Source organism: Oncorhynchus tshawytscha, linkage group LG26, assembly GCF_018296145.1.
Source record: "Oncorhynchus tshawytscha isolate Ot180627B linkage group LG26, Otsh_v2.0, whole genome shotgun sequence".
Lineage (NCBI taxonomy): Eukaryota > Metazoa > Chordata > Actinopteri > Salmoniformes > Salmonidae > Oncorhynchus > Oncorhynchus tshawytscha.
Window position 1 is genome coordinate 10,664,472 of NC_056454.1, and position 27,556 is coordinate 10,692,027.

The 27,556-nt window shown below is 42.6% G+C and overlaps 1 protein-coding gene across 1 annotated transcript; it reads left to right on the forward strand.

The window, feature by feature from the left end:
- Positions 1–27,556, forward strand: LOC112225153 (aspartate--tRNA ligase, cytoplasmic). Its single transcript, XM_024388830.2, has 18 exons — positions 1–169; positions 7,575–7,677; positions 7,889–7,918; positions 8,091–8,148; positions 8,801–8,893; positions 12,137–12,239; positions 15,277–15,379; positions 15,676–15,756; positions 20,154–20,213; positions 22,159–22,270; positions 24,162–24,296; positions 25,040–25,187; positions 25,421–25,567; positions 25,736–25,778; positions 26,384–26,464; positions 26,556–26,667; positions 26,830–26,901; positions 27,076–27,556. The coding sequence occupies exons 1-18, from the start codon at positions 147–149 to the stop codon at positions 27,165–27,167; spliced, it is 1,596 nt and encodes a 531-aa protein (XP_024244598.1). The 5' UTR covers positions 1–146; the 3' UTR covers positions 27,168–27,556.

Here is a 27,556-nt window from a genome sequence, read left to right on the forward strand (position 1 = left end):
TGAGTGAAACTCCTTTCCTTTGCATCAGGTCCTTCTACGACCACCAATGCATGTGAGCAGATGATGTGGTGACTCTGTCAGAGAATAATAGTCAAGAAACGTTTGATATCTAGCCACCTTAACTTCCCAAAATAACCACAAGTGTCATGACTAAAGACGCTGTCCAAGGGTAAGAGAAAATGATCAGCGTTCTCATTTCTCAATGTTTTAACGTTAATTGCTAACGTTAGCATCTGGCTTGCTAATGCAGGTGATTTCTAAAGCAATTGAATTGATCAGTTTTCTACCAATAAATAAACGGACGTTAGTTTGCTAGCTAGGTAATTGCAAACATGTAACTGGCCATTTTTGCATAGAAAAAGTCAAGCATAGCAGCTACAGTTAAAGTGTGACAGCTAGCTAACGTTAGCAACTAACGACAGTGAACTAACTTGTTAGTAGGAGCTAGCTAGCATTAGCAAGCTAATCATGCATGCATGCGAATGTCTTCTGACCGTGCCATCATGCACCAAATCAACTTTTGTCACATAGACGTGTTTAGCAGATGTTATTGCTGGTGTAGCGAAATGCTTGTGTTTCTAGCTTCAACAGTGTCATATCTAACAAGTAATATCTAACAATTTCACAATAATACACACAAATCTAAAGTAAAGGAATGGAATTAAGAATATATAAATATTTGGATGAGCAATGTCAGAGCGGCATAGACTAATATACAGTAGAATATGATAGAATACAGTATAAATTAAGCAAAAAAAGAAACGTCCTCTCACTGTCAACTGTGTTTATTTTCAGCAAACTTAACATGTAAATATTTGTATGAACATAAGATTCAACAACTGAGACATAAGCTGAACAAGTTCCACAGACATGTGACTAACATAAATGGAATAATGTGTCCCTGAACAAAGGGGGGGTCAAAAGTAACAGTCAGTATCTGGTGTGGCCACCAGCTGCATTAAGTACTGCTGTGCATCTCCTCCTCATGGACTGCACCAGATTTGACAGTTCTTGCTGTGAGATACTCCACTCTTCCACCAAGGCACCTGCAAGTTCCTGGACATTTCTTGGGGGAATGGCCCTCACCCTCCGATCCAACAGGTACCTGACGTGCTCAATGGGGTTGAGATCCGGACTCTTCGCTGGCCATGGAAGAACTCTGACATTCCTGTCTTGCAGGAAATCACACACAGAATGAGCAGTATGGCTGGTGGCACTGTCATGCTGGATTGTCATGTCAGGATGAGCCTGTAGGAAGGGTACCACATGAGGGAGGAGGATGTCTTCCCTGTAACACACAGCGTTGAGATTGCCTGCAATTACAACAAGCTCAGTCCAATGATGCTGTGACACACCGCCCCAGACCATGACGGTCCCTCCACCTCCAAATCGAGAGTACAGGCCCCGGTGTAACGCTCATTCCTTCGACGATAAACGTGAATCCGACCATCACCCCTGGTGAGACAAAACCGCGACTCGTCAGTGAAGAGCACTTTCTGCCAGTCCTATCTGGTCCAGCGACTGTGGGTTTGTGCCCATTGGCAACGTTGTTGCCGGTGATGTCTGGTGAGGACCTGCCTTACAACAGGCCTACGAGTCCTCAGTCCAGCCTCTTTCAGCCTATTGAGGACAGTCTAAGCACTGATGGAGGGATTGTGCGTTCCTGGTGTAACTCGGGCAGTTGTTGTTGCCATCCTGTACCTGTCCCGCAGGTGTTGTTACACGTGGTCTGTCACTGTGAGGACAATCCTGCCTCCCTGTAGGGCTGTCTTAGAGTGCGCAAAGCTGTCATCAAGGCAAAGGGTGGCTACTTTGAAGAATCTCAAATTTAATTTAATTTGTTTAACACTTTTTTGGTTACTACATGATTCGAAAATAGTACAAATAAAGAAAAACCCTTGAATGAGTAGGTGTGTTCAAACTTTTGACTGGTACTGTATATATTTGCATCTACTGTGCATTAAACAACTACAATTGGCGGGGTTAAATGTAATGAAGACCATGCTCACAGCAGGTGTAGGCTAGTCCAGAAGTGATTTGACAGCAGAGGGAAGGTGTCATGGGGGCAGCAGAAGTCCCAAAAAGTGGAAACACTGTAATAATGAGTGAAAGTTAGCCTAGGCCTATGTGTACAGTAGCCTAGGCCTATTCATTAAAGTTAAGAATGAGTATTGTGCCTAATGAATCAGTTAATGTCATTTTACTTTAACTTATTCAATTATTTGTTTTCTGTTAATGATTAGTACTTTATTCGTCTGTGCATGATGGCACCCGTTAACATATTTAGACTGACTCCCTGAGTCTTCCATTTGGAGGAATATGTCATCTGTGAAGCTAGATGGCATTAACTGTATTGCAGCCTGGTCAGGGGTCCTACCACCAATTTCCTCCTCTCCTCATTGTGTTTTAATGCCACTGGATATGTAGATGGGTGTGAATGTGCTTAATTCCCCTCACTCATCCTGGCTATATTGTCTATTGACATACTCGTATGGTTCCCAGGGGATGCTATGATCGTATTACAGAATTTAAGGATTTGCCACATAATTCAATGTCAGGAATTTTGAGTTTGGGTGAAAGATTGCCTAGTGGTCATTTCCATGTTTAAGACCCCATGAGCACCAATTTGAAGTTTATAGGAGCATATCCATTTTGGTATTAAATGAATGCTAAGAGTCTATATTTTGGGGAAATTAAGGCATAGTTATGTTTTTCAACCATTTTTCTATCTTAAAAATGATTAATAAAGCAAGGCTTTGATATCTGGTCACACAGATGGAAAAGGGTTCTGAAAAAAACATCTACTAGAAAAAGTCTTAAGGTATTAGAAAGTACATCAAAACACAATAATGTTGAAGTAAAAGCCGGAAGTTATTTCTCTTCGTTGGTTTAGGAATTATTGCCTAGTCATTCTGTTACCAACAGAATGAGAAGACGCTTTCTCTACCCCATTAGGAGGGAGGATTATGAAAGTTCACAGAAGTAACAAGTACGGGTAGACCTATCAATTAGTTAAATTGTATCAGTAAAAACTTTGTTCATGAATTATTAAAGCCCCCAAGCATTCTATTTTTAAATCCTCACTGTATATCGAATAAATCAATGTGTGTTTATTTAATGAAAAATAATTCCAAAAGATAGTTTTAATCATTTATTTCCCTGAGCCTCCTTTGTCCATTGAAATGCTCAGTCTGATTGTGTGGGATATGAATCAAATGTAAAGATATTTAAATACAAAGCTCTGATTGGTTGATAGGGTGGTCTAGAGCCCAGTCCCTTACCCGTAGGAACAGTCATTGGTCTATTATAATCAGATCACATTGTGGCCAAAAGTTCCATCTCACCTGAACAGGCTGAAATTCCAGGCATTTATTTAAAACAGCCCTTACACAAAAAGGGCATTATCATAATTTTCACAATATCAGTATTATTTTGATCCCATAGTGTGTAAATATAATTTTTTTAAACTGAGCTGCCCCTTCAAATGATTAAAACTCATCACCCTGTTACCAAATAGGTAGTGACCGAATAATCTGTAACAAAATGACTACAATTGAATTGGCCACAATGGGAAATCATAGTAGTTACAAACCACAGTTGGAGTAGAGCACAGTAAATAAAAGTGTAGTATAGTGCATTACAGTAGAGCCCACATAAGTAGAGTACAGTATAATGTAATGTACTCTAATGATGGGGGTGAAAAATCACTACAATTACATTTTTTTCTTTTTTTGCTACTGTAGGTAGCGTCAGCTAGCGCTAGATGGCTATACCTGCGACAAAACTCATATTTTTCATCCTATAGCTTGTTCTCCATCTTTTTAATTGTGAGCCAACATGTTTTTAGCACTTTTTTTTATCCCCTGATTTATTATGTTTGGGTCATGCTCTCTCTTGTCTCTCTGCAGCAGACATACACTGAGTATACCCAACAAGAACAAGATGGTGCCGACAGATATGGCAGCTCTGCTTCTAGCTCCTAAGCAACTTTGCTGTGTATTGTTTTTTTGTGCGTTATTTCTTATATTATTAGCCCAGAACATTTTTTTGTACACGCATTTTGCTACACCTGCAATAACATCTCCTAAGTATGTGTATGTGACCAATAACATTTGAATTGATTTTGATTAGGAACCCCTTCCTAATATTGATTTGCACCTCCTCAATGTCCACCTTTTGAACATCAGACTCTGAGGCCTCATCTTCACTATCACTTTCCAGCCTTGTTGAGGATGGCTCATTGTCAGGCTCAAAAAGCCTCAACTCTAGCCAGATGGCCACCAATTTTTCAACCCTTGTATTGGTCAGCCTGTTGAGTGCTTTGGTGTGTGTTCCCAAATATGGACCAGTTGCGCTCTGAGCCAGCTAATGTTGGTGGGATTTGGAGGATGATGTAGGCAATGGGAAAGAGCCTCAGATCCACAAAGATCCTTCCACCAGGTGGCTGATGAGATATGTTGGCACGACTGCCATATTGCAACTCCATCCCAAAGCCCTTGCTTGGAAGTGTACTTCGCCAGACTGCCATGAACCTTGCCCTCATCCAGGCCAAGGTGGCGAGACACGGTAGTGATGACTCCATAAGCCTTGTTGATCTCTGCACCAGACAGGATGCTCTTGCCAGCATACTTGGGGTCCAACATGTACGCTGCGGCATGTATGGGCTTCAGGCAGAAGTCTTCACGCTTTTTGTATTTCAGAACTGCAGTTTCATCTGCTTGGTGCAACAGTGGAGTGGGCAGGGCCGTACGGATTTCTTCTCTTACATCTGCAAGCAGAGTCTGAACATCAGACACGATGGCATTGTCTCCCTCAATCCATGCAATGGCTACTGCTATAGGTTTCAGGAGTTTCAGGCTGCTTACTACTCTCTCCCAAAATACGTCATCCAGGAGGATCCTCTTGATGGGGCTGTCCATATCGGCAGACTGTGATATGGCCATTTCTTGGAGAGACTCCTTCCCCTCCAGGAGACTGTCAAACATGATGACATCACCACCCCAATGGGCAGCTTCATTGTGATGCTCTTATTCTTCGTACTTTGCTTGGTGAAGTAGATTGTTGCTATAACTTGATGACCCTTCACATACCTAACCATTTCTTTGGCTCTCTTGTAGAGTGTATCCATTGTTTTCAGTGCCATGTTGTTCTTGAGGAGCAGATTCAATGCATGAGCAGCACAGCCAATGGGTGTGATGTGAGGGTTGGACTCCTCCACTTTAGACCAAGCAGCCTTCATGTTCGCAGCATTGTCTGTCACCAGTGCAAATAACATCTGTGGTCCAAGGTAATTGATGACTGCCTTCAGCTCATCTGCAATGTAGAGACCTGTGTGTCTGTTGTCCCTTGTGTCTGTGCTCTTGTAGAATACTGGTTGAGGGGTGGAGATGATGTAGTTAATTATTCTTTGCCCATGAACATTCGGCCACCCATCAGAGATGATTGCAATATACAGTCTGCTTTCTCTATGATTTGTTTGACCTTCACTTGAACTCTGTTGAACTCTGCATCCAGAAAATGAGTAGATAAAGCATGTCTGGTTGGAGGGGTGTATGCTGGGCGAAGAATATTCAGAAATCTCTTTCAATACACATTGCCTGTAACCATTAGAGGTGAACAAGTTGCATACAACTCGAGCAAGACATTCATCAGCATTTCTCTGACTATGTTCCTCTATTGAGTCAAAAATACTTCTTATTCCAGGAGGACCATGAGCTGTTGCTTTCGATAAGGTGTCTGATTCATCATTTTCACTTCGACTAGAAGTAGAGGGACTTTTGTCAGAGGTTGCTTGTTGTGAGCGCTGAGGGAACTTTATGTACTTGGCCAGATGATTCTGCATCTTTGTTGTATTCTTCATTTGTTTTGGCACAGTATTTGCAAATGTACAGAACTTTTCCTTCTACATTAGCTGCAGTGAAATGTCTCCACGCATCAGATGGTGCCTGTAGCATTTTCCTGTAAAAACCAAATACAATTCCATGTATAGATAAATAGTTAAGCAGTTAGATTAAACAACTCCTTTGTAAGACAAATGTTTTAAAATGAAATATGTATGGAAACCGGTGAATTAACACTCCTCAGTGAGCAGGCTCAAGCAAGCTCAAACCCACATGGTAGCAAAAACAAACCAGCAGAAATTGTTAACAAGTTGATTTAAACACACTTTGCTGTAGGCTACTATTTACTAGTTAACTTCTTGACGCACCCATCCCGTTAGTGGGATCATTTTCATCAACATCCGCTGAATTGCACAGCGACAAATTCAAATTAAATTACTAAAAATATTTAATTTTCAGGAAATCACAAGTGCACTATAGCAAAACACAGCGTAGCTTGTTGTTAATCCACCTGGCGTGTCAGATTTCAATAAAACCTTTTGGCGAAAGCATAACAAGCGTTTATGTAAGAACATCTCTCTCAGTAGACAAAATATTACAAACAGCTAGCAACCAAGTAGATTGTTCACGATCAGAAAAACAATAAATTAAATCGCTTACCTTTGATCTTCGGCTGTTTGCACTCATGACTCCCAGTTACATTTTGTGGGCAGAACTGAAAAAGCGTGTGTGAGCAAGGAGGCCTACAAACCTGGCTCTGTCAGGAGGAATAGGCCAAAATTCACCCAACTTATTGTGGGAAGCTTGTGGAAGGCTACCTGAAACTTTTGACCCAAGTTAAACAATTTAAAGGCAATGCTACCAAATACTAATTGAGTGTATGTAAACTTCTGATCCACTGGGAATGTGATGAAAGAAATACACGCTGAAATAAATAATTCTCTACTATTATTCTGACATTTCATGTTCTTAAAATAAAGTGGTGATCCTAACTGACCTAAGACGGGCAATTTTTACTAGGATTAAATGTCAGGAATTGTGGAAAATTGAGTATAAATGTATTTGGCTAAGGTGTATGTAAACTTCCGACTTCAACTGTAGGCTTGATACCCTTGTAGTCCTTAATCCCATTGACCAAGAATTTGAAGCAACCTATTAGTTCCCTAATAGTTGTGTCCATTGTTAGGTTGATGAGCCATGTTGCTGTCCAGGCTATGTCGTTAGCAATTAATGTCCACATCCTTATTTGTCTTCACAGTAGACTGATTGTATTCTGTCCAGCTCCCCTTGAGTTATTGAATTGTCAGCATAACACATTGTTTGCAAATAAAGGCACCACTAGTTATCCAGATGAATGCTATCATAACAAGGTTATCCATATCTACTATTCATTTCGAGGGCTTTTCTCCTTTTGAGGGGATTAGAGAGGAATAGTAAAAGCATTATTCTACTCCCCAGCTCATACCAGCTTTGTGTTTATCCATCTCACTGTGTGACAGTGTAAACACCTTTCCCCGCTCCATCCCAGAGTTCACATGCTAACTGCTGTGTTTGAAAGCATGTGAAAACAATAGGATTAAAGGTAGACAAACTTAAAAGCCTGTCATTGGGACAGCAAGCCAGAGGTGGTGATGGCTTGAATTAACTGGTCAAAAACTTCCTACAGGAAGCTGGAAAAATAGACCTAGGAAGTGGACTTAAATGTTTTGCGTTGTTCTGGACTTCCTGTTGCAGAGCCGCGGAGGAGGCGGACCAGGCCCAGTCGAAGAAAGGCCTGAAAAAACAGCAGAAGGAAGCGGAGAAAGCGGCGAAGAAAGCTGAGAAGCAGGCCAAGCTGGTCAGTGGGTTTTATCTGCCTCTCTGCCCCTCACAGCTGTTGACGTGACGTGCGGAGGGCACAATCGGGCAAGGGAGGGGGGTTCCATTGTTTATCAGTTATATTTGTCATAATATCAGTCCACTAGCTGTTTCCAATACAAGGCCCTTTATCAGGATTCATCAGGATGTCCTGTTGCATTAACTAACTGTTTTGCCTCTATTGTTTTCAGGCTGCTGACACACAAAGCACAGATGAAGATGTAAATATCCTGGAGGATCAATTCACTTTTTCAGTTTTCAGATGTTACTTATTGATTTACACCTTTTCTATATGGTGGAATGTTAAATGAATATTACATTTTATGCACCGCTGATGTTTCCTTTAATGCTATTGTATTTAAATGCTTAGCAGATTATTTGTTATTTGTGCAGGACTTTGCCAAGGATCGGTACGGTGTCCCCCAGATGGTCCAGTCCCAGCAGAAACTGGGTCAGTACAGTCAGCAACTTCCTCCTCCTCTTTGTTCTTCAAAACAAACATATTATATACAGAGGATATCTCCATTTCAACAACCATGTTTACTACTACTTGTTAAGTAATATAGACAACGTGATTATATCTGAGTGACTCAGGGACATGGCGTCAGTAGTGGAAGTAGTAGAGACGGCCTAGATATCAAAGATGATTGTGGTGACTAATAGCCTGCCATTGCTCCCAGATAAACGTGAAAGAAACTGGGTCGTCCACCTGTCTGCCTGCTCTTTCAGCTCCAATGGCAGAGAACAAAGTTTGTTTCTCACCTGCATGCCTGTCCTCGGGGATGAGGAACGATAGAGACAGCCAACCTGCCTTTCATGTGGGTGGAATCAGGTTCAGCCAAATGGGCGGCTCACAGCCGTCGGGGCGCATGAGGCCGCTCTCTGTCTCAACTAGCTGATCATAATAACGTTAAGCATGCCTCAGAGTGACACGGCAAAGCCGAGTCCATTTGTCATAAGGCACAGAGAATGGGGCGACTTCTATGCAGTGTTTCATATTTATGACTTTTGTTCTCCTCGTAATATGAGTGTGTGTGGGGGGAAGGGGGTATATGGTCTTTTAAGTTGTATTGAAAGTTGCTCTTTTCTGCCCTGTGAGCCAGACAGGGTGTTGGTGCGTGTCCAGAAGCTGACACCTGAGAAGGCTGACCAGCTGATCTGGGTGCGTGCCAGGGTTCACACCAGCAGAGCTAAAGGTGAGATTCTCCATCTTTGTCCAGCTTCATAACATACTTCCTCAGGCCACAGCCATGTTTCTTATCAGTGGTGGGAAAAGTACCCAATTCTTAGGGTTTACCAAACAGATCACCAACTGTCCTTGGGCCAAATATCAGGGCCTAAAATGAACTATTTGGTTCACCAGTCACTGTAGCAGGTAGATCAAAAATCTTCCAGTCACTCAGATCTTTAATTAACCAACAAAAATATTTATTTGCCATAATTACATTCAAAAAACACAACAACAGATGACCATGCTTTCTATTGTTTCTGAAACAAGAAATGTATTCGTAAGAAGTAATGTGGTGTATTGCTCAATTTAATTTAAGTTTTTGTTACTGGAGTCTTTTAACCAAAAAGTTCAGCTGCCCCTTTAAGGGCGTGCAGTTACCGTGGTAACGGGTCCACTCGAGTCATTGTGTGTGTGTGTGAGATTTGAGTTCTGACTAGGGCGTCTCTTCGCTATCAGTTGAAGCAGCAGACTCAAACTAACGTTGAAAAACAACCAAGCTTGTGAACAAACAATGTACATTTTCAATGCGTTGGGCCAGTAATCGATAGGTCACTCGTTCGAATCCCCGAGCCGACTAGGTGAAAAATCTGTCTGTGCCCTTGAGCAAGACATTTTAACCCTAATTGCTCCTGTAAGTCGCTCTGGATAAGAGCATCGGCTAAATTAGTTAAATGTAAATAGCCAAGAAACACGAGGACAAAGTTTCAAAGTAAATTAGACCAACTTTTATGCCTGTGTGCAGCGCCTCCAAAAATGAATCTATCAGCATTTCACTAAGTGCGCACAGCTTTCCTGCCAAGCAGTGTTACTTTGCGAGGTGGGTTATAGGATTCCCATTTCTTTGTGCGATTAGCAGCTATGAAACAGAACAGCAGAAAAACTTTGAGAACGGCTACTGCAGCTTTTTTCTAACCCTGACTTCCACATACTTGACTTTTGACCATTGTTATTCTCAAATGTAACGTTCACACTGTGGAGCCCTGCAAGTTGACCACCCGCCAACGTGGCTGGTGAAATAGACATTATTTTCAGTCAACTCTCCTCAGGTTGGCAAATGTGGTCAACACCTACTAGAAATGTACACAATTTAGGAAAATAACTGCATGGTACCAGAATGGAGTTTTTCACCTTATTTGCAACCCGGGTGGTGAGGGACCTAGGGGATGGGGGTCGCAGAGTGCAAAGTTTTATATAACTCGCAGAGTTACCGGTCATGTCAGGAAGTCAGTCATTTGAAATAAATTCATTAGGCCCTAATGGATTTCCCATGACTGGGAATACAGATTTGCATCTGTTGGTCACAGATACCTTTAAAAAAAAAAAAAAGGTAGAGGTGTGGATCAGAAAAACCAGTCAGGTATCTGGTGTGATCACCCTTGGCCTCATGCTGCGCGACACATCTCCTTCGCATAGAGTTGATCAGGCTGTGCACTATTATGCTGAAACATGAGGTGATGGTGGCGGATGAATGGCATGACAATGGGCCTCAGCATCTCATCACAGTATCTTTGTGCATTCAAATTGCCATCGATAAAATGCAATTCTGTTCATTGTCCGTAGCTTATGCCTGCCATACCATAACCCCAGCACTACCATGGGACTCTGTTCACAACGTTGACATCCGCAAACAGCTCGCCCACACAATGCCATACACGCTGTCTGCCATCTGCCCCGTACAGTTGAAACCGGGATTCATCCATGAAAAGCACACTTCTGCAGCATGCCAGTGGCCATCGAAGGTGAATATCTTCCCACTGAAGTCGGTTACAACGCCAAACTGCTGTCAGGTCAAGAACCTGGTGAGGACGACAAGTGCGCAGTAGAGCTTCACTGAGACAGTTTCTGACAGTTTGTGCAGACATTCTCCAGTTGTTTAAACCCACAGTTTCATCAAATGTCCGGATGGCTGGTCTCAGACAAACCGCAGGTGTAGAAGCCGGATGTGGAGGTCCTGGGCTGGTGTGGTACTCGTGGTCTGCTGTTGTGAGGCCAGTTGGACATACTGCCAAATTGGCAGTATGCCGTTGGAGGTGGCTTATGGTAGAGAAATAAACATTAAATTATCTGGCAACAGCTCTGGTGGACATTCCTGCAATCAGCATGCATATTACACCGCCCTTTAAAACTTGAGACATCTGTGGTGTGTTGTGTGACAAAACTGCACATTTTAGAGCGGCCTTTTATTGCCCCCAGCATAAGGTGCACCTGTGTAATGAATATCATGCTGTTTAATCAGCTTCTTGATATGTCACACCTGTCAGGTGGATGGATTATCTTGGCAGAGGAGAAAAGCTCACTAACAGGGATGTAAACAAATTTGTGCAAAACATTTTAGAGAAATAAGCTTTTTGTGCATATGGAACACTTCTGGTATCTTTTATTTCAGCTCATGAAACTTGGGATCAACACTTTACATGTTATGTTTATATTTTTGTTCAGTACAGATTCTTCTGTAGGTATTACACAGGCACATGCAAGTTCCTTTTTGAAAAGTTTAAAAACTGACCAAAGCTCAGTTATTTAAATGGCACCACAAACTTCGATTAAATGTAGTCATTTTCCGAGGTTGTCTGAGTTTGAGGCTATAATACAATGAACTCAGTGAGCCTTGCCTTAGTCGGATCCCATCCAGAATGATTCGAAACATCGAGCACGTACACATCTGTGCTAACAATATGCTAATCAATAAACCATCATATTATGATGATCTCGTGGCGACTTCCTTCCAGGAAAACCCCTCCGTTCATTCATTGAACTCTACAGTGAAGGATGTCCTTGAGAGCAGAATAACATCCTGATTTACACTGGGATGAAGTGAATGTTTTTTTTGTAATCGGCCCTCCTCCAGTCAATGAACAGAGGAAACCACATCAAAGCACTTGGGTGGTCTCTGATGTTGGCATGATAGTTTACCTTGGTCTCAAGGTGTGTGGTTTGGGAATTGGCTCTCGACCCCCCTTACACTTTCTTTAAAGGGTCGTCCGTTCACTGCTCTCTGACCGTTACCTGGAAATGCATTGAAAATGTTTGTTTTTTTTTGGGCGAGAGGTGGTATCTAAAGCAGATATGACCTCTGCCATGTTGGCCTGAGATAGTGACCTGGCATTGTATAGAACCATGGCTCCTTTTTTGACACGTGCATTAGGAGTTGCTAGACCCAATTAGAGGTACCCAGCTGATGTCTATTGTGTTGTTGTGGTCATTATAGGGAAGCAGTGCTTCTTGGTCCTGCGTCAGCAGCAGTTTAACGTGCAGGCCCTAGTCGCCGTGGGGGAGCGTGCCAGCAAGCAGATGGTGAAGTTTGCCGCCAAGTGAGTACAAGACTGCATTTCCTGGTGGCCCCCGACAAACAATGGTGGGAAAAGCTGGATCCTAATGGGCTCCCGATTCATTTTCACACATTCTGAAAGAATTGTTAATTTTTCCGCTCCCGACAAAAGGGTCCACTTTTTCAGATGGGATACAGTACAGAAGTGTTTAATGGAGCCGTTCCTGCCCAGATAAGAGTAGATACAATATATACAGTACATCAAAGTTGAAGAGGTAGTTAAGAGCCTGAGCATCATTAGTCATTCTGGGGTCAGAGTCAAATTAGTCCATTGCTGGAGCTTTTTATGAAAAGCATAACAATAAGAGGATACTGTACTTTTCCATACCAAGCATGTGATATGTTCTCATCTCTTTCAGTTGACTTGATTGCACCTGACAGTAATGAATGACTCTTAACACTCGTTACAAACTATGAAGTGTAAACAGGAGGACCAGATAGGTCAAACGCCACTTGTTTTGTGATCAGTAAATCAGTCCAATACGCTTGGAATGTGGAGACAATTGTCAAAACATTAACTTTACTGGAGACACCTTGGAGACAGTGTCGCGTTGGCTAGCAAAGAGATTTGTGGTGGCTAATTAACGGTAAATAAGTGAATTGTTTAAAGTTAGACCCACGTTTAGCCAGCAAAAATGATTAACAATTAACAATCACTCCTACACTCTTATTCTAGCTACAATAGCGCTGCTTTGCCAATAACATGTCTCCAAAAATGGCAGTGTCTCCAGTTGTTTACATGTAGCGATTGTGACGCACCTTCCATGCGTATTTGGGGCGGCAGGTAGCCTAGTGGTTAGAGCGTTGGACTAGTAACCGAAAGGTTGCAGGATTGTATCCCCTAGCTGACAAGGTACAAATCTGCCGTTCTGCCCCTGAACAAGGCAGTTAACCCACTGTTCCTAGGTCATCATTGAAAATAAGAATTAGTTATTAACTGACTTGCCTAGTTAAATAAAGGTAATAAAAATGAATTCCACTTAATGTCACACAGACCCCAGAAAAGCTCTTACCAGGTCTCAGCCACTTTTTGTTTTCCTGCTGAACTAGGTCTATGTCAGGCTTAGACTGGTAGGGAAGGAAACTGACCACAAATAAAGACCACACAAGTTATTTAGGCCAAGGCTCAAGTCACACTGGTCCACCTCATTGACGGAAACTTCTGACCAGCCTTGTAAATTGTATCAGAGTGGTTTGACCACTCTGTTTCCTCTCGACATTTTGTGTGTAATGATACAATCTGAAGGTTGCTTCAGAGCTGGCTCGTATTCATTAGTGCAGGCCGAAGCAAAACTCTTTGCAACCGAGAACAAAAACACGCGTTTCTTATTGGACAAATTCAGCAAGGCCCCTGTTTTGGCCCATTTGCTTTCGCTTGGTTCCTAGTAAATATGACCCTGGTTTTTACTTCTTTAAGGACATTAATGCTCTGGCTTGATCTTGTCTATCAGATTGTGTGTTTCATAGAAATCCTGTGGTGCGATTCCTCAAATGATTTGGTTCCTTTTTCCTTTGCTTGTGTAATGTCATGTGGTTTGATGTGGCAGTTGATTGTATTGCACTTATTGCATGCAACCACTTACCCCATGGATGGCTCCTTCCCAAATAGCACTCTGTTCCCTGCATAATGTACTACTTTTGACTGCTCTGATCAAAAGTAGTGCACTATATAGGGAATAGGGTGCCATTTGGGATACTACCCATTTGATCCATAACTAAGCATCAGTCACAAACCAGCTTCTATCAAAGCACACTCAGCTTCTATCAAAGCACACACTTGGCCCTAACAAGTTGTTCAAATCAAGCCTCTTAATGTTCTACGTTCCTTGAATTCTATGGACGCTTAGTAAGCTTTGCATTACAGGAGTCCTTTCATATTCATCAAGGTTGATTGAGGTTAGTGGTGACATATAGAGAAGAGCTTGCAACACCTGTCACATATAGTATTTAAACTTCCCCATACAGAGTTAAATTAGGGTTAGGGTATCCTCTGCGTCCCCGTCAACAATTTCCTCTACGTGTCTCGTTTTACTTTCTCTTACTAGAGCGCGTTAAACAATGCATTGAAAGGTTTCACATATCTTTATAATATATAGTCCGTTGTTCGCTAAGACTATAGTAAGTAGCCTTGTCTGAGCCAGAGCGGTCCATAGGATCTCCTTTTTCTGTATTGTGAAGGCAGCTTGATGTACAAGTACAGCCCGTGGACAAGACACTAGTCCAGTCAATCAAAAGCCTTACTTGTATGACTCATTAGTTGATGGGCAGTGTTTATTGTCCCCAGGCAGGCTGGTAGGATGTTTGAGGGAGGAGGTTATTAATGTGGGCTTTATTTGTCTAGCTGATCCTCGTAGTGGATGTCTGTGACTGAGGCAGCTGCAGAGGACTGACTGGGATCACCATTCACCACTGTCCTGTCTCTCGTTACTGCTTTTTAATGAGAAGAGGTGAAGGATTACACTGAGCTTGTTCAATCTGGCCCTATGCTATGTGACAATTGGTATTGATAGCTCATCATATTTCTATAAGGCTCTGTTGGATCTAGAACATTGAGAAAGGACAGCGGTGGCCTCTTTCAGATAGTTGATTAACCTCTTGTCTTATTGTTGTGTGGCCACTGGTGTTTTACTGTAGTTCATATTGGTGTCTCATTATGTTTATTTTTGATTTTTTACACGTTCTCCCAATAGACTGATTCAATCAAAAGAATATAGGAAATATATCTGTCAATGTGGTCATATTGAAACCTTCCAAACAATGTGATCCTGTGACATTTTACCTCAGGAAGAGTAGTCAGTGTTATGATTTTTTTTATTTTTTTTAAAGAAAAAAAATCAAAGTTTACCCCCACACACACAAACACAATTTTCTCAGCTTTTGAAACACTTCTGTGACTGTTTGAACTTCAATCAGGGTTTTGAATGGAAACTTTCAGTTCTCAGCTAGCCTCCCAGTTGTTTGACTACAATTGAACTGTGTAGACTTCTAAGCGCTGTGCTTCTCATCCCCCCCGTCTGTAGCATCAACAAGGAGAGCATCGTGGACGTGGAGGCGATGGTGAGGAAAGTGGAGCAGAAGATCGAGAGCTGCACTCAGCAGGATGTGGAGCTGCACATTGAGAGGGTAGGGCTGTCTGATGCTCCGTCTGACCACACCCACAATCCAACAGACTTACTGTGACGAAGGGACAGCTATTGACTCTCATTATTAATCAGAGAAACTACTGGTTAAAAGATAACTGTATGAGACTTGATTTGCTTTCTGATTTTGGAATTGTGGTACTTTCCTTTCCACTCTGCAGTTCAACTTGGAAAGTACCGTGAATGTAGAGGTACTCTAACTGTAAATCTATTTGAACCAACATCTCCCTTCTAAAAAAATAAATAAAACTAAATCACCTTTCCCCCCCCTTGTCTCAGATTTTTGTGATCAGCCAGGCCGAGCCTCGTCTGCCCCTGCAGCTGGAGGATTGTGTGAGGCCGGATGGAGAGGGGGATGAGGTGAGGATGAGGGCCAGGGCTCCTGGGCCTCCCGCAGGCAGCCCTTTGTAGCTGATCAAATGTCAAACTCATTGCATTCAGAGATGATCCTCTCTTCTAATGCTGTTCCAGTTCAAACACAGACACTGGATGAAAAATGCATGACTTGGTCCCCACACTCAATGTCTGTGGCTGTTGTTTTGGAGTTGTGTTGGTCCTATACTGCCATGTTCTCGGTCGGTGTCTGTCTCAAGGGTCGCCTCTCTCTAGTGTGGTTCAGTTCAGAAACAGCTGAAGGGTGTCGGTGTTTATGCCACAAGCAAAACCCAGCTGCAGTCACTAAGTTACAGCACCTGCCGTTGGGGAGGAGACTCTGGGCTGGGCCTGTCTGTTCTGTCTGTCCGTTACAGCACCTGCCGTTGGGGAGGGCTGGCTCTGTGTCTCCCTGTCTGAGCAGGATGTGTGAACTGTGTTCAAAGGCTGTTTTAACCCCACGTGAGTTCCAGGAAGCCTGACAATCTTGGGCATCGTGTTCTAATATTTAGGAGCTTCTGTGCTCTTTTAATCTTTTATATGATTGGAATTGGTTGTATTCAAACAGTTCATTGGTGATTGCATTGTATGTGTATCTGTTGGGCCGGTATGTAAATTGTAGTGGATCTAAGGTGTTGGGTAAGATCTAGGTAATATCGTCACTAAATAGCCTCTCAAAGCACTTCATGATTACAGAAGTGAGTGCTACGGGGCAAAAGTAATTTAGTTCAGTTACCTACTCTTTTCTAGGGTACAGGGACGATGTCGGACATCTTAAAGCCAGTGGGATAACAGACTGGGACAGTGAGAGATTGAATATGTCCGTAAACACTCCAGCCAGCTGGTCTACGCATGTTCTGAGGACGCGGCATGGGATGCCGTCTGGGCTGGCAGCCTTGCAAGGGTTAAATGTCTTATTCACGTCGGCCACGTAGATTGGGAGCACACAGTCCTCAAGAGTGGCAGGGGCCCACGTCGGTGGCTTTGTTGTTTTCCTTGAAATGGGTGAAGGTGTTTAGTAGGGTTGGGCGCTATCCAGATTTTCATATCGTCATATACCGTCCTCCTCACATACTGGGATTTACGGTATTACCGGCTTAGTACATAAGGGGTCGGCAAAAACGCAACAGCCCATTGGGTGTCTATTTCCAGAATGCTAACAAAATTAGCACATGTAATAGCGAATTTCCATTGGGGCTCATAGCTTAATATGCTAACGAGCTCAAACTAAAATAAACTAAATGCTAAAACAGGCAATCCAGCTTATAAAGTTACACATATGTAGGTAGGGTCTAACGAGTTTGGTCATATACAAGTGAATGTGAACGAGAGACATTGTGCTAATGAACAAAGTCTTGACACATGCTTGTCTGAAGGAAGAACAGTACAGTGTACACGCTTTGTCTGCGTGGAGTATGGAGTCGTTAGGGCAACGGGCCCCCCGGCTCTGCTCGGAGAAGAGGGGGGAGAAGTAGACAGGCCGAGAACAGAGAGGAGAAAAAAACTCAAGGAAATCAAGCAGTGGCAGCTGTACAGATAACTCGTCCAATGGGCTTGGACTTCTCAAACACGGCAGAAAGTGAACACTATATAATGCCCCGTCACCTTATTTATTCAGCCACTTGCTTCAACTTAGAGGTCGTGTTAACGCAGAATTCAGTGTTTTTTTCCACACAGGAAAAACTAAATATAAAACGCAGATCTTAAATGCTTCTTGTCATTTCTGCTCGGCATCAGACTCATTTTGGCCTTCAGTTGCACTTCTCCACTCAGATGAGAATTTACAAACGGGCATTCGATCAGCAGACAGCGCTCTGACTGATGTGTAGCTACTTTTCTCTGTATATAGTGTGTGTATCCAGTGTATCCAACCTACTTTTTTCTGGTAAAATGAAAGATTAACTTTAAGCAAAACAATGGAAATGTAATGACAGTGACTAAGGAGCAGAGTAGGGTACTGGGCAGAGGCCGTCATGATATTTCTAATGTTTATCATATAAAGAATGTAGCATTGTGCCCTACATTCTTTATATGATAAACATTAGAAATATGATGGCCATGCATGTGGCTGCCAGCCAAATACTGTGGCTTACGGTAACAAACACCACAACCACGCTGATCCTCAACACGAGAGCCCCACAAGGGTGTGTGCTCAGCCCCCTCCTATACTCCCTGTTCACCCATGACTGCGTGGCCACACACGTCTCCAGCCTCAATCATCAAGCTTGCTGACTACACAACAGTGGTTGGGGTGATTACCAACAATGATGAGACAGCCTACAGGGAGGAGGTGAGTGCCTTGGTGGAGTGGTGCCAGGAAAGTAATCTCTCCCTTCACGTCAACAAAACAGAAGGAGCTGATCGTGGACTACAGGAGTCAGCAGAGAGTGCACGTCCCATCCACATCGACTCGGACACAGTAGAGAGGGTCACAAGCTTCAAGTTCCTCGTTGTTCACGTCACTGTGGACCTGAAATGGTCCCTTCACACAAGTGTGGTGAAGGCGCAACACCGCCTCTTCAACCTCAGGAGGCTGAACAAATTCGACTTGTTCCCTAAAACCCTAACCAACTCCTACAAATGCACCATTGAGAGCATCCTGTCGGGCTGCATAACTGCCCGGTACAGCAATTGCACTGTGTGCAACCGCAGGGCTCTCCAGAGGGTGGTGCGGTCTGCCCAGCGCACCATCATACGGCACACTGCCTGCCCTCCAAGACAACTTCTGCACCCGGTGTCACAGGAAGGTCAAGAAGATCATCAAGGACCTCAGCCACCCGAGTCATGGCCTGTTTACCCCACTACCATCTAGAAGGCGGCAACAGTACAGGTGCTTCAAAGCTGGGACCGAGAGACTGATTAACTTCTTGCGTCGAGCCATCCCGGATCCGGGATCGTGAATACAGCCTCAAGCTCATTACCATAACGCAACGTTAACTATTCATGAAAATCGCAAATTAAATTAAATTAATATGCTAGCTCTCAAGCTTAGCCTTTTGTTAACAACACTGTCATCTCAGATTTTCAAAATATGCTTCTCAACCATAGCAAAACAAGCATTTGTGTAACAGCTAGCGCAGCTAGCGTAGCATTTAGCATTAGCATTAGCAGGCAATATTTTCACAAAAACCAGAAAATCATTCAAATTAAATCATTACCTTTGAAGAACTTCAGATGTTTTCAATGAGGAGACTCTCAGTTAGATAGCAAATGCTCAGTTTTTCCTGAAAGATTATTTGTTTAGGAGAAATCGCTCCGTTTGGTGCGTCACGTTTGGCTACCAAAAAAAAACGAAAATTCAGTCTTCAAAACGCCGAACTTTTTTCCAAATTAACTCCATAATATCGACTGAAACATGGTAAACGTTGTTTAGAATCAATCCTCAAGGTGTTTTTCACATATCTCTTCATGATATATAGTTCGTTGAAAGCCTCCTCTCTCCTCTCACTCACTGGATGACTGCGTGCAGCTTGTAGATAACACACCAATTTAGACAAAGGACACCAGGCGGACCCCTGGTAAATGTAGTCTCTTATGGCCAATCTTCCAATGATACGCCTACAAATACGTCACAATGCTGCAGACACCTTGGAGAAACGATAGAAAGGGCAGGCTCATTCCCGAGTTCTGTGGCACTCACAGATAATATCTTTGCAGTTTTGGAAACCTTAGAGTGTTTTCTTTCCAAAGCTGCCAATTATATGCATAGTCGAGCATCTTTTCGTGACAAAATATTGCGCTTAAAACGGGCACTTTTTTTATCCATAAATTAAAAGAGCGCCCCCTATATCCAAGAAGTTAACAGCTTCCATCCCCAGGCCATCAGACTTTTAAACTGCCACCGACCTCTGCCCAGTACCCTACTCTGCTCCTTAGTCACTGTCAATAGCCGGCTACCACCGGGTACTCTATCCTGCACCTTAGAGACTGCTGCTCCATGACCATAGTCTTGAACACTGGTCACTTTAATAATGTTTACATACTATTTGTATATTTACTGCTGCACTACATTTTGTTATAATATATATTTTTTTATATTGTGTTCTATCCTGTTCTATTTTTAAACCTTATAGACCTGCTTTGTTTAAAAACAAACAGACATAGATATACACTGAGTGTACAAAACATTAAGAACACTTTTTCTTTCTAAGATGTAGACTGAACAGGTGAATCCAGGGTGCGCAACTCAGTATTTGGAAGGTGTTCCTCAGTGTTTGGAAGGTGTTCCACTCAGTGTACTGTAGGACACACAGAACATTTGATACATTTTGAATATCACACCGTAGGCACAGTTTTCACACTTAGCTTGTTCCGATGTTCTTCAGATGTGTTAAATACTTCAGTGTTTTGTAATGTGGTGAAATTATTGTTGTGTGTCTCCTCAGGACGGAAGAGCGACGGTCAACCAGGACACCAGACTGGACAACCGAGTCATTGATCTCAGAGTAAGTTCTACACTATCACTCATAAGCCAGTGTTACCTTCTTCGATGACAAATTAATTACACAAAAACGAAACATAATGAGTTTTATTGGGTTTTGAAGACATTACATTTGTATCAACAGATATTGTAAAGATGAGATGCCATTTGTGACAGAATCACGGCATATGTCCCTTTTCGCAGGAAGGCACTGAGTTAGCCTGCTTGTAGAGTGCAGTATAGAACTGCAGGGATTCGGGAAGGAAAGGGTTGCTAGAGGTCTCATTGTTGTGCCCTGTTCTGAGGCGCCCACACTGATGTGGCAGCAGCAGGAAAACAGCTTTAGCGCTCGCCTCAGACTGGCTTTGTCACAACACCTGCTTCTACACAATGTCTCTTTGAGCTCATGGACTTGGGCCTGTTATCACAACCACACTTAAATGAACAGTAAACCCATAAAGCGGTTTTCACACAGACCCCAAACCCGGCTCAACAATCAAGGGTCAAAAGTAATGAAACAGCTCCTAACACACCAGGCTCGGGTTTTCCAAGTTGTTGTGAAAATGGAAGGATTAGTTCCCAGAATTTTCTTTGGAACTCCCTTTGAGAAATAGATATACTAGCTAGACATTTTTGCTGAAAATAAATGGCTGCACTCTAATGAAAGACAATAGCAGTAAGTCACAATCTGAGTGGTGGTGGTGGCATGTGACCAAAACCACAAGCCATGGCCCGTTAGACACTTGTTTTGAGAACTTGAATGTCAACGAGAGTGACGCACTGAGCTATTTTGCTCTCACTCTCTTTTATACCCTCCACCCTGGTGTGAGGATGTCGAAAGAGAAGTGATCTATGATGACACCACAGCCCGCCCATCTGCTCACAGTAGAGGTGTTTTACACAGGAAATCCTTGAGTTATGTAAATACTTTTGATATGTCAGTTCCTACTCAGGCTATCATAGCAGTTGGTTGGCTCGCTGGGTATGGTATTTGTCTAGTGTTTTTTTCTAGGGTTCTTCAGAAGTGTTTTTATTCATCAGAGCAGTAGTTATTTTCTGACCTCTGTCAACTATACATATAATCCATGAGCTGGGTGGGGGGGGGTTCATGGACTAAAATATCAGTTGACCATTTCTAACAGGGCCCTGAACTAAAGTCTGACTGGCCCAGACTCATTGTCTGACAATAGGATAGTCACACAGAAAACTCCCGTTCAGGACTTTGGGAAAGTCTAGAAGATAGAAATGTGAGCCTTTTTTCAATCAGGAGGTTCATCAAAGTGCCTGACCCTGGCTTTATGTAGATGCATGAAGCCAGATAGAACTGGTTGAATAAATCCTTACTAATAACACCAGTCATATTAAGAAATGAGTCAACTTAGAACTAAGAAAGAACACACCTATTCACAATGCTGTTTGTAGCCCAACGGTCATAGGGTCGGGGGGGTTTTAACGGTTCCTCTGCTCTTTCCCAGATGTTCTGTGTAATACCCAGCTCATTGACGTGCCTCATCACGAGTTGTTTTGATGATTGGGTTATTTTCTATGCAACTAAGTTTACCTCTGTATACAACCAGATTGCTCAAAGCTGATTTTATATGTGACTATGTTTGTATGTGAATAGAGAATTTCAGATGAACTTGTTTGCCAATGTTAGGTTTTAAAAAGAGAACAAAGCTTTATATCTCATGTTTATTTTCTAAAGGCTTACATTAGTGTGAAATGCACCCTACTCTAACTTGAATCAACGGCAAAAAGTACAATTGAAAAAGTAAAATAAAAAGGTAAAACTGAGTGTTCCATTTGGAAATAGGCCAAGCCTTTACTATTTCCACTCCCTTTAATGAAATGAAAGGTGTCGAGACTGTATGAGGCAAGATGTGACTCAAAGCAGTGTTATTGACTCATCTTTGGCATTTTGTAATACCTCTGTTGACTCTTGTTGTTTCTGCTTGTTGCTCCTTTGGTAGACAACAACCAGCCAGGCCATCTTCCGCCTGCAGTCTGGAGTTTGCCAGCTCTTTAGAGACACCCTGACCAACAAGGGCTTTGTGGAGATCCAGACCCCCAAAATCATATCAGGTACCACCAACGTGCCCCTGTGTCTCAGACTGGACATGATTTGTCAATTAAAAGTTTAAAGGCGAACAATATTGGCCTTTAGATTCCTACTTGACTTGTATTAAGTACAGGTAGTAGGAAGACGAGGTACTTTTCCACTAGTCTCAAGGACACATGCTCTTTCATGTTCAGATGGGTTTGGGTAATGGAAGGTGGGCTGTAGAGTGTGAGCAGTGTTGAAATTCAAGCTCAAAAACGCCATTCATTCCTCTATTGCTGATAGGGTCTCTAGTTCACATACCCTTGAGATAATTCACAGTAGGATTACTGTCTACCAGTTACCTTGTGGAGCAGTGCCGGCTCGACTTTGTCTGGTCATTCGTGCTCTTATTGATGAGCTAAACTGCACTTCACAAGTGTGAGCACATAATGAATGAGCGTGTGTCATATTTTGTAGCTATAGAAATAAGCTTTAAACCAACGTAAGACATAAGTGTTGTTTACTGCTGTACCTTCCACCACATCACAACATGTACTACCTCATATAGTGTACTGAGCTGGGGTGTAACAAGTGTTCCTTTCACTTCCTCAACTGTAGGAGCCAATGAAATAAGCCCAGCCTGGCATTGACACATTTAAAATTGCCGCCTTTTTAGGTGCAAGCAGCTGTGTATCAACAGTGTTTACTACTCAAAGAAAAAACATATTTTCCTCTGCCAACACCCATCACAAGTACACTGTACAAAATGTACTCTGTGACCACCCTTCTGTAAAGGATAACACCTTTGTCAAATATGGCTCATATGTAAGTTAGAGACATGCTCCAGAAATGTGGCGCCTACTAAGTTTAAAAAAAAAAATTTAACCTCCCGCTTTGGGCTGGATGTGTCAATGTTAGTGCTTTTTGAGGTTCATTCGGTTACAGTTAGATTCTACAAAAAATAACCACGGGTTTCGGTTTCAATCTTCTTCTTTTTTACATTAAATACAAGTTTTAAAAAAGCTAAAATGAAAGGTAGTGCCCATTACTGCTTATTACTTATTAACCATAATTTATTCACATTACTTTATTTTATTTGATGACTTTATTATTTAATTCCTAGTCATCATCTCATCTCTATAGAGCTGCTACCTATGCTGTCTGACAAAATCACAATTTTAGAAGTTCTTAAAAGTAAACAAGGCGTGCTTTTATGACTGCTGAATTCCAACTATCAATCACTTATATCAGGTATTTTCGGGTAGCGAAGCAACTGCTTTCTGTCCCTCTTGATTGCAAGTTTTCTCCCCCGCCTCCGTGTCTTCCTACACTGTTCTTATTATAGCTCAATACAGACCGCACAAGTAGGCAAACGCGCAATGGATTATGGTCATTGTTGTTACCACGTTTTCTGCCCTAAACTATGTAGAATATTGGCCTGTTGGAAACTACAACTCCCTACTACATATCACAGTTTAGGCTTGATCTGATTTATCTCTACAGAAACTGCACATTGAGCTCACAGAAAGAAAAAAACCATAATGGTATTCAAATAATTGTACCGAAGTCGGTAAATGAGTTTAAAAAACAAAAAAATATAAACATTTTAGAGAGTGAGAGAGCAATGAAGTGGGGCACATATCTGCTGTAATACGCATTTTCCGGGGACCACTTTTGGACATGACCGCTACTTTTAGAACTACTAGCTAAAGTACTGTAGAATCTCTTTTAATGGTTAATAATTGGAATCAAAATCGAATCAAATTGTATTTGTCACATGCTTCGTAAACAGCAGATGTAGATTAACAGTGAAATGCTTACATTGTTAGGAAATTGAATTGTCACAAAGGTTAGTTAAAAAATATTATATTGGGTCATGTGTTGCTTCTATTCTGGGATAGTTTGACTCAAAGGTATCTTTCTCCTCTCTAGCTGCCAGTGAGGGTGGCGCAAACGTCTTCACTGTGTCCTACTTCAAAACCAGCGCCTACCTGGCCCAGTCTCCCCAGCTCTACAAGCAGATGTGTATCTGTGCTGACTTTGACAAGGTGTTCTGTGTGGGACCAGGTGAGTCAATATCTAGGGCAGAACCTGTGGTCTAGCTGTAATGCTTCCCGCCAGGCACATATACTTTACCCCCCCTCCGGAGACAAGGGTTCAATCCTCGCGTCCCCCTTACTTCTGTGTTCCTGCTGGACCCGTCTCTCCCCTTTTGTTTCAAGCCATCTGAATAAAGTGTCAAATATAAAAAGATATATATTGAAAAGACAACATCTCTAAGCCCTTCACCTAACCCCTTTTCACTCCCCAATGAACACTATCCAATAATGGGAATGAATGAAACTGTTGTGTTGAATACATCAGTCGCTAGTTATGTAGTCAACAAACAAACACTATTCAGGAAAAGTGACCTACACAATATTAAACCTGGGCGGATTACCACATATACACAGATTATTTCATGCATATGTAGATGGTGTTGTGACTGCGCACATGTTGAGCCATAGGAAACATTTATCTCACTGGCTTGTGCTTGGTTGCATAATGTCCCCAGTCTCTTTGTGAGGTAGCTCAACAGGGACATCACCTGGCCAGATCCACACATAACCAGGGGAGTAATGACTTCTCCCCCCACTGCAGTCTCGTATGTCTGATCAGTGTGCCCTGGTCGAAATAGTGCACTATAAAGGGAGTAGGGTGCCATTTGAGACGCTGCCTCCGATGTCTAGTATACCTCTGGGGTGATGGATCTAATCCTCTTAGTGAAATACAATGGCGCTGATACTAACTGAAGATGTTCTCCATTCCAGTGTTCAGAGCAGAAGACTCCAACACCCATCGTCATCTGACAGAGTTTGTAGGTCTGGATATTGAGTTGGCGTTCAACTACCACTACCACGAAGTGATCGAGTCCATCACCGACACCATGGTGCAGATCTTCAAAGGGCTCCGAGACAAGTAAGATGTCGATGCACTTCTAACCCATATTTTCAAGCAAAGTGAATGAGTACGGTTGAATCTTTAGAGAGCCCATTACAGGGCTATAACTGGAACACATGGATGACGCCCTATAGAAAGTACACCGCTGAAAGGGCACGGCATCTGTGCTGAGGTAGCAGGTGTCCGTTGAATGACTCGGCGATGTGTATGTTTGGCTCGCCTGTTTGTTTATGTGTGTGTATGTTGTCCAGGTTCCAGACTGAGATCCAGACGGTGGGGAAGCAGTACCCCAGTGAGCCCTTCAGGTTCCTGGAGCCCACTCTGAGGCTGGAGTACACGGAGGGCGTGGCCATGCTCCGGGAGGCCGGGGTGGACATGGGAGACGAGGAGGACCTCAGGTCCGTGGCGGGTCAAGAGTTTGCAGCAGTGTTACGTTTACACATGTTGTTGATAACACCTTCAAGTAAAGTTCAAATAAAGACGGCTTTGTTTTTAAGTCGGGAACTGATGTTTTTCTTGTTTATCTTTTAATTGATCTAAAGTAAATTGTTTAACGTTTTTCACAGCACTCCAAATGAGAAGTTGCTCGGTCGTCTGGTGAAAGAAAAGGTATGTTATCATGCCATTGACTTCTCGGGGTGACAACAAATGTAGTTATATTACTCTCTGTATCTACAGGTAGCTGCCCAAATATTGGAAACACTTGAGTAAACAAGGGATACAAAGTGTATTGAAAGTAGGTGCTTCCACACAGGTGTGGTTTCGGAGTTAATCATGTATAGAAATGCTGGGTAGGCCATTATTTTGGCTACCATGGCTATGCCCCCATAGGATACCAAATCACAGGGCACGAGTGGTCACTTAATGGTTTGATGAGCATGAAAATGATGTAAAGCATATGCCCTGGCTGTCTCAGTCACCAGATCTCAACACATTTGAACACTTATGGGAGATTCTGGAGCGGCGCCTGAGACAGCATTTCCCACCACCAGCAAAACACCAAATTATGGAAATGATTTTGTAAGAATGGCGTTACATCCCTTCAATCGAGTTCCAGACACTTGTGGAATCCATGCCGGCTCGTGGTTTCCCTATGCCCTATTAAGACACGAAAGTTGGTGTTTCCTTTATTTTTGGCAGTTACCTGTAGGTACACATGCAGGTCATATCTAGCTGTAAAGCGGACTAACTCAACTCTGTTTCCTTTCTGTTAGTATGACACTGACTTCTATGTGCTGGACAAGTACCCCCTGGCTGTGAGGCCCTTCTACACCATGCCTGACCCCAATGACAAAGTATGCGCGTCACTAAACGCACACAACACATGCTCATGACACCATTGTGGCATTCACTAAACTTGTTATACGACTGATGGTTCCTCCTCAGAAATACTCCAACTCCTACGACATGTTCATGAGAGGAGAGGAGATCCTCTCTGGCGCTCAGAGGATCCACGATGCCCAGCTGCTCACTGAGAGGGCCATTCACCACAACATTGGTAATTAGACAACTCTGCCTTGTTATTCAAAGCGGCAATATTTGTCACTCAATAAATCATGCTTCCTTCCCTCCTCTCAAGCGATTGCTAGAGAATAAGCATATTTTTACTATGTTACAAATACACTGGTGGCTGGTGCTGATATGTAAAGTGTTGATGCAGATCTGGAGAAGATCAAGTCCTACATCGACTCTTTCCGTTACGGAGCTCCCCCACACGGAGGTGGTGGCATTGGTAAGACATTAAATACATATTCTAAACCCATACCCTCTCAATATGAAATCCAATGTAAATATATGCTAAATATACTCATGGCAAATATAGTCATTATGAAAAACATTGTAACGGTACTCTAAATATACTCATCGTTAGTGTACTGTGACGGTGACGGTGAGTTCTCTCCCTCAGGGCTGGAAAGAGTCTGCATGCTCTACCTGGGTCTTCACAATGTCCGCCAGGTCTCCATGTTCCCCCGTGACCCCAAACGCTTGACCCCCTGAACGGCCATCGCCACTGGAGACAGATGCAGGACATGGGGAATCTATATTCATCTCCAATACACCAGACAGATTTGAGAAATTAGTGCCACTACACTGAAGTGCTACTGCGATTAACAAATAGAGAATCAAGCCAAGGTACTACGGTCAACAGTATTCAGTAATAGAAAATGACACATGAAGAAATAGATTGATAATATAAGGGAGAAAGAGTCTTAATACACAATACAGAAGTGGAATATGATTAAGGGATGTGTTGGCTTAGGCTCACCTATGGATTACTTAACTTGTGTTGTATCTCTTAACATTTTTCTATGGGGTAGATCAACTTTGATACCAGTCTTTGTCACACTACAGAGGTATGACTAATAAATAATCATGGTCTGCTGACA

Excerpts from the sequence above, each read along its gene's own strand:
- LOC112225153 (XM_024388830.2), top strand. The coding sequence starts at position 147 with ATGACTAAAGACGCTGTCCAAGG. Across the intron at positions 20,214-22,158 it reads ACCGAGTCATTGATCTCAGA|ACAACAACCAGCCAGGCCAT; the intron begins GTAAGTTCTACA and ends CTCCTTTGGTAG. Across the intron at positions 26,902-27,075 it reads ACACGGAGGTGGTGGCATTG|GGCTGGAAAGAGTCTGCATG; the intron begins GTAAGACATTAA and ends TCTCTCCCTCAG.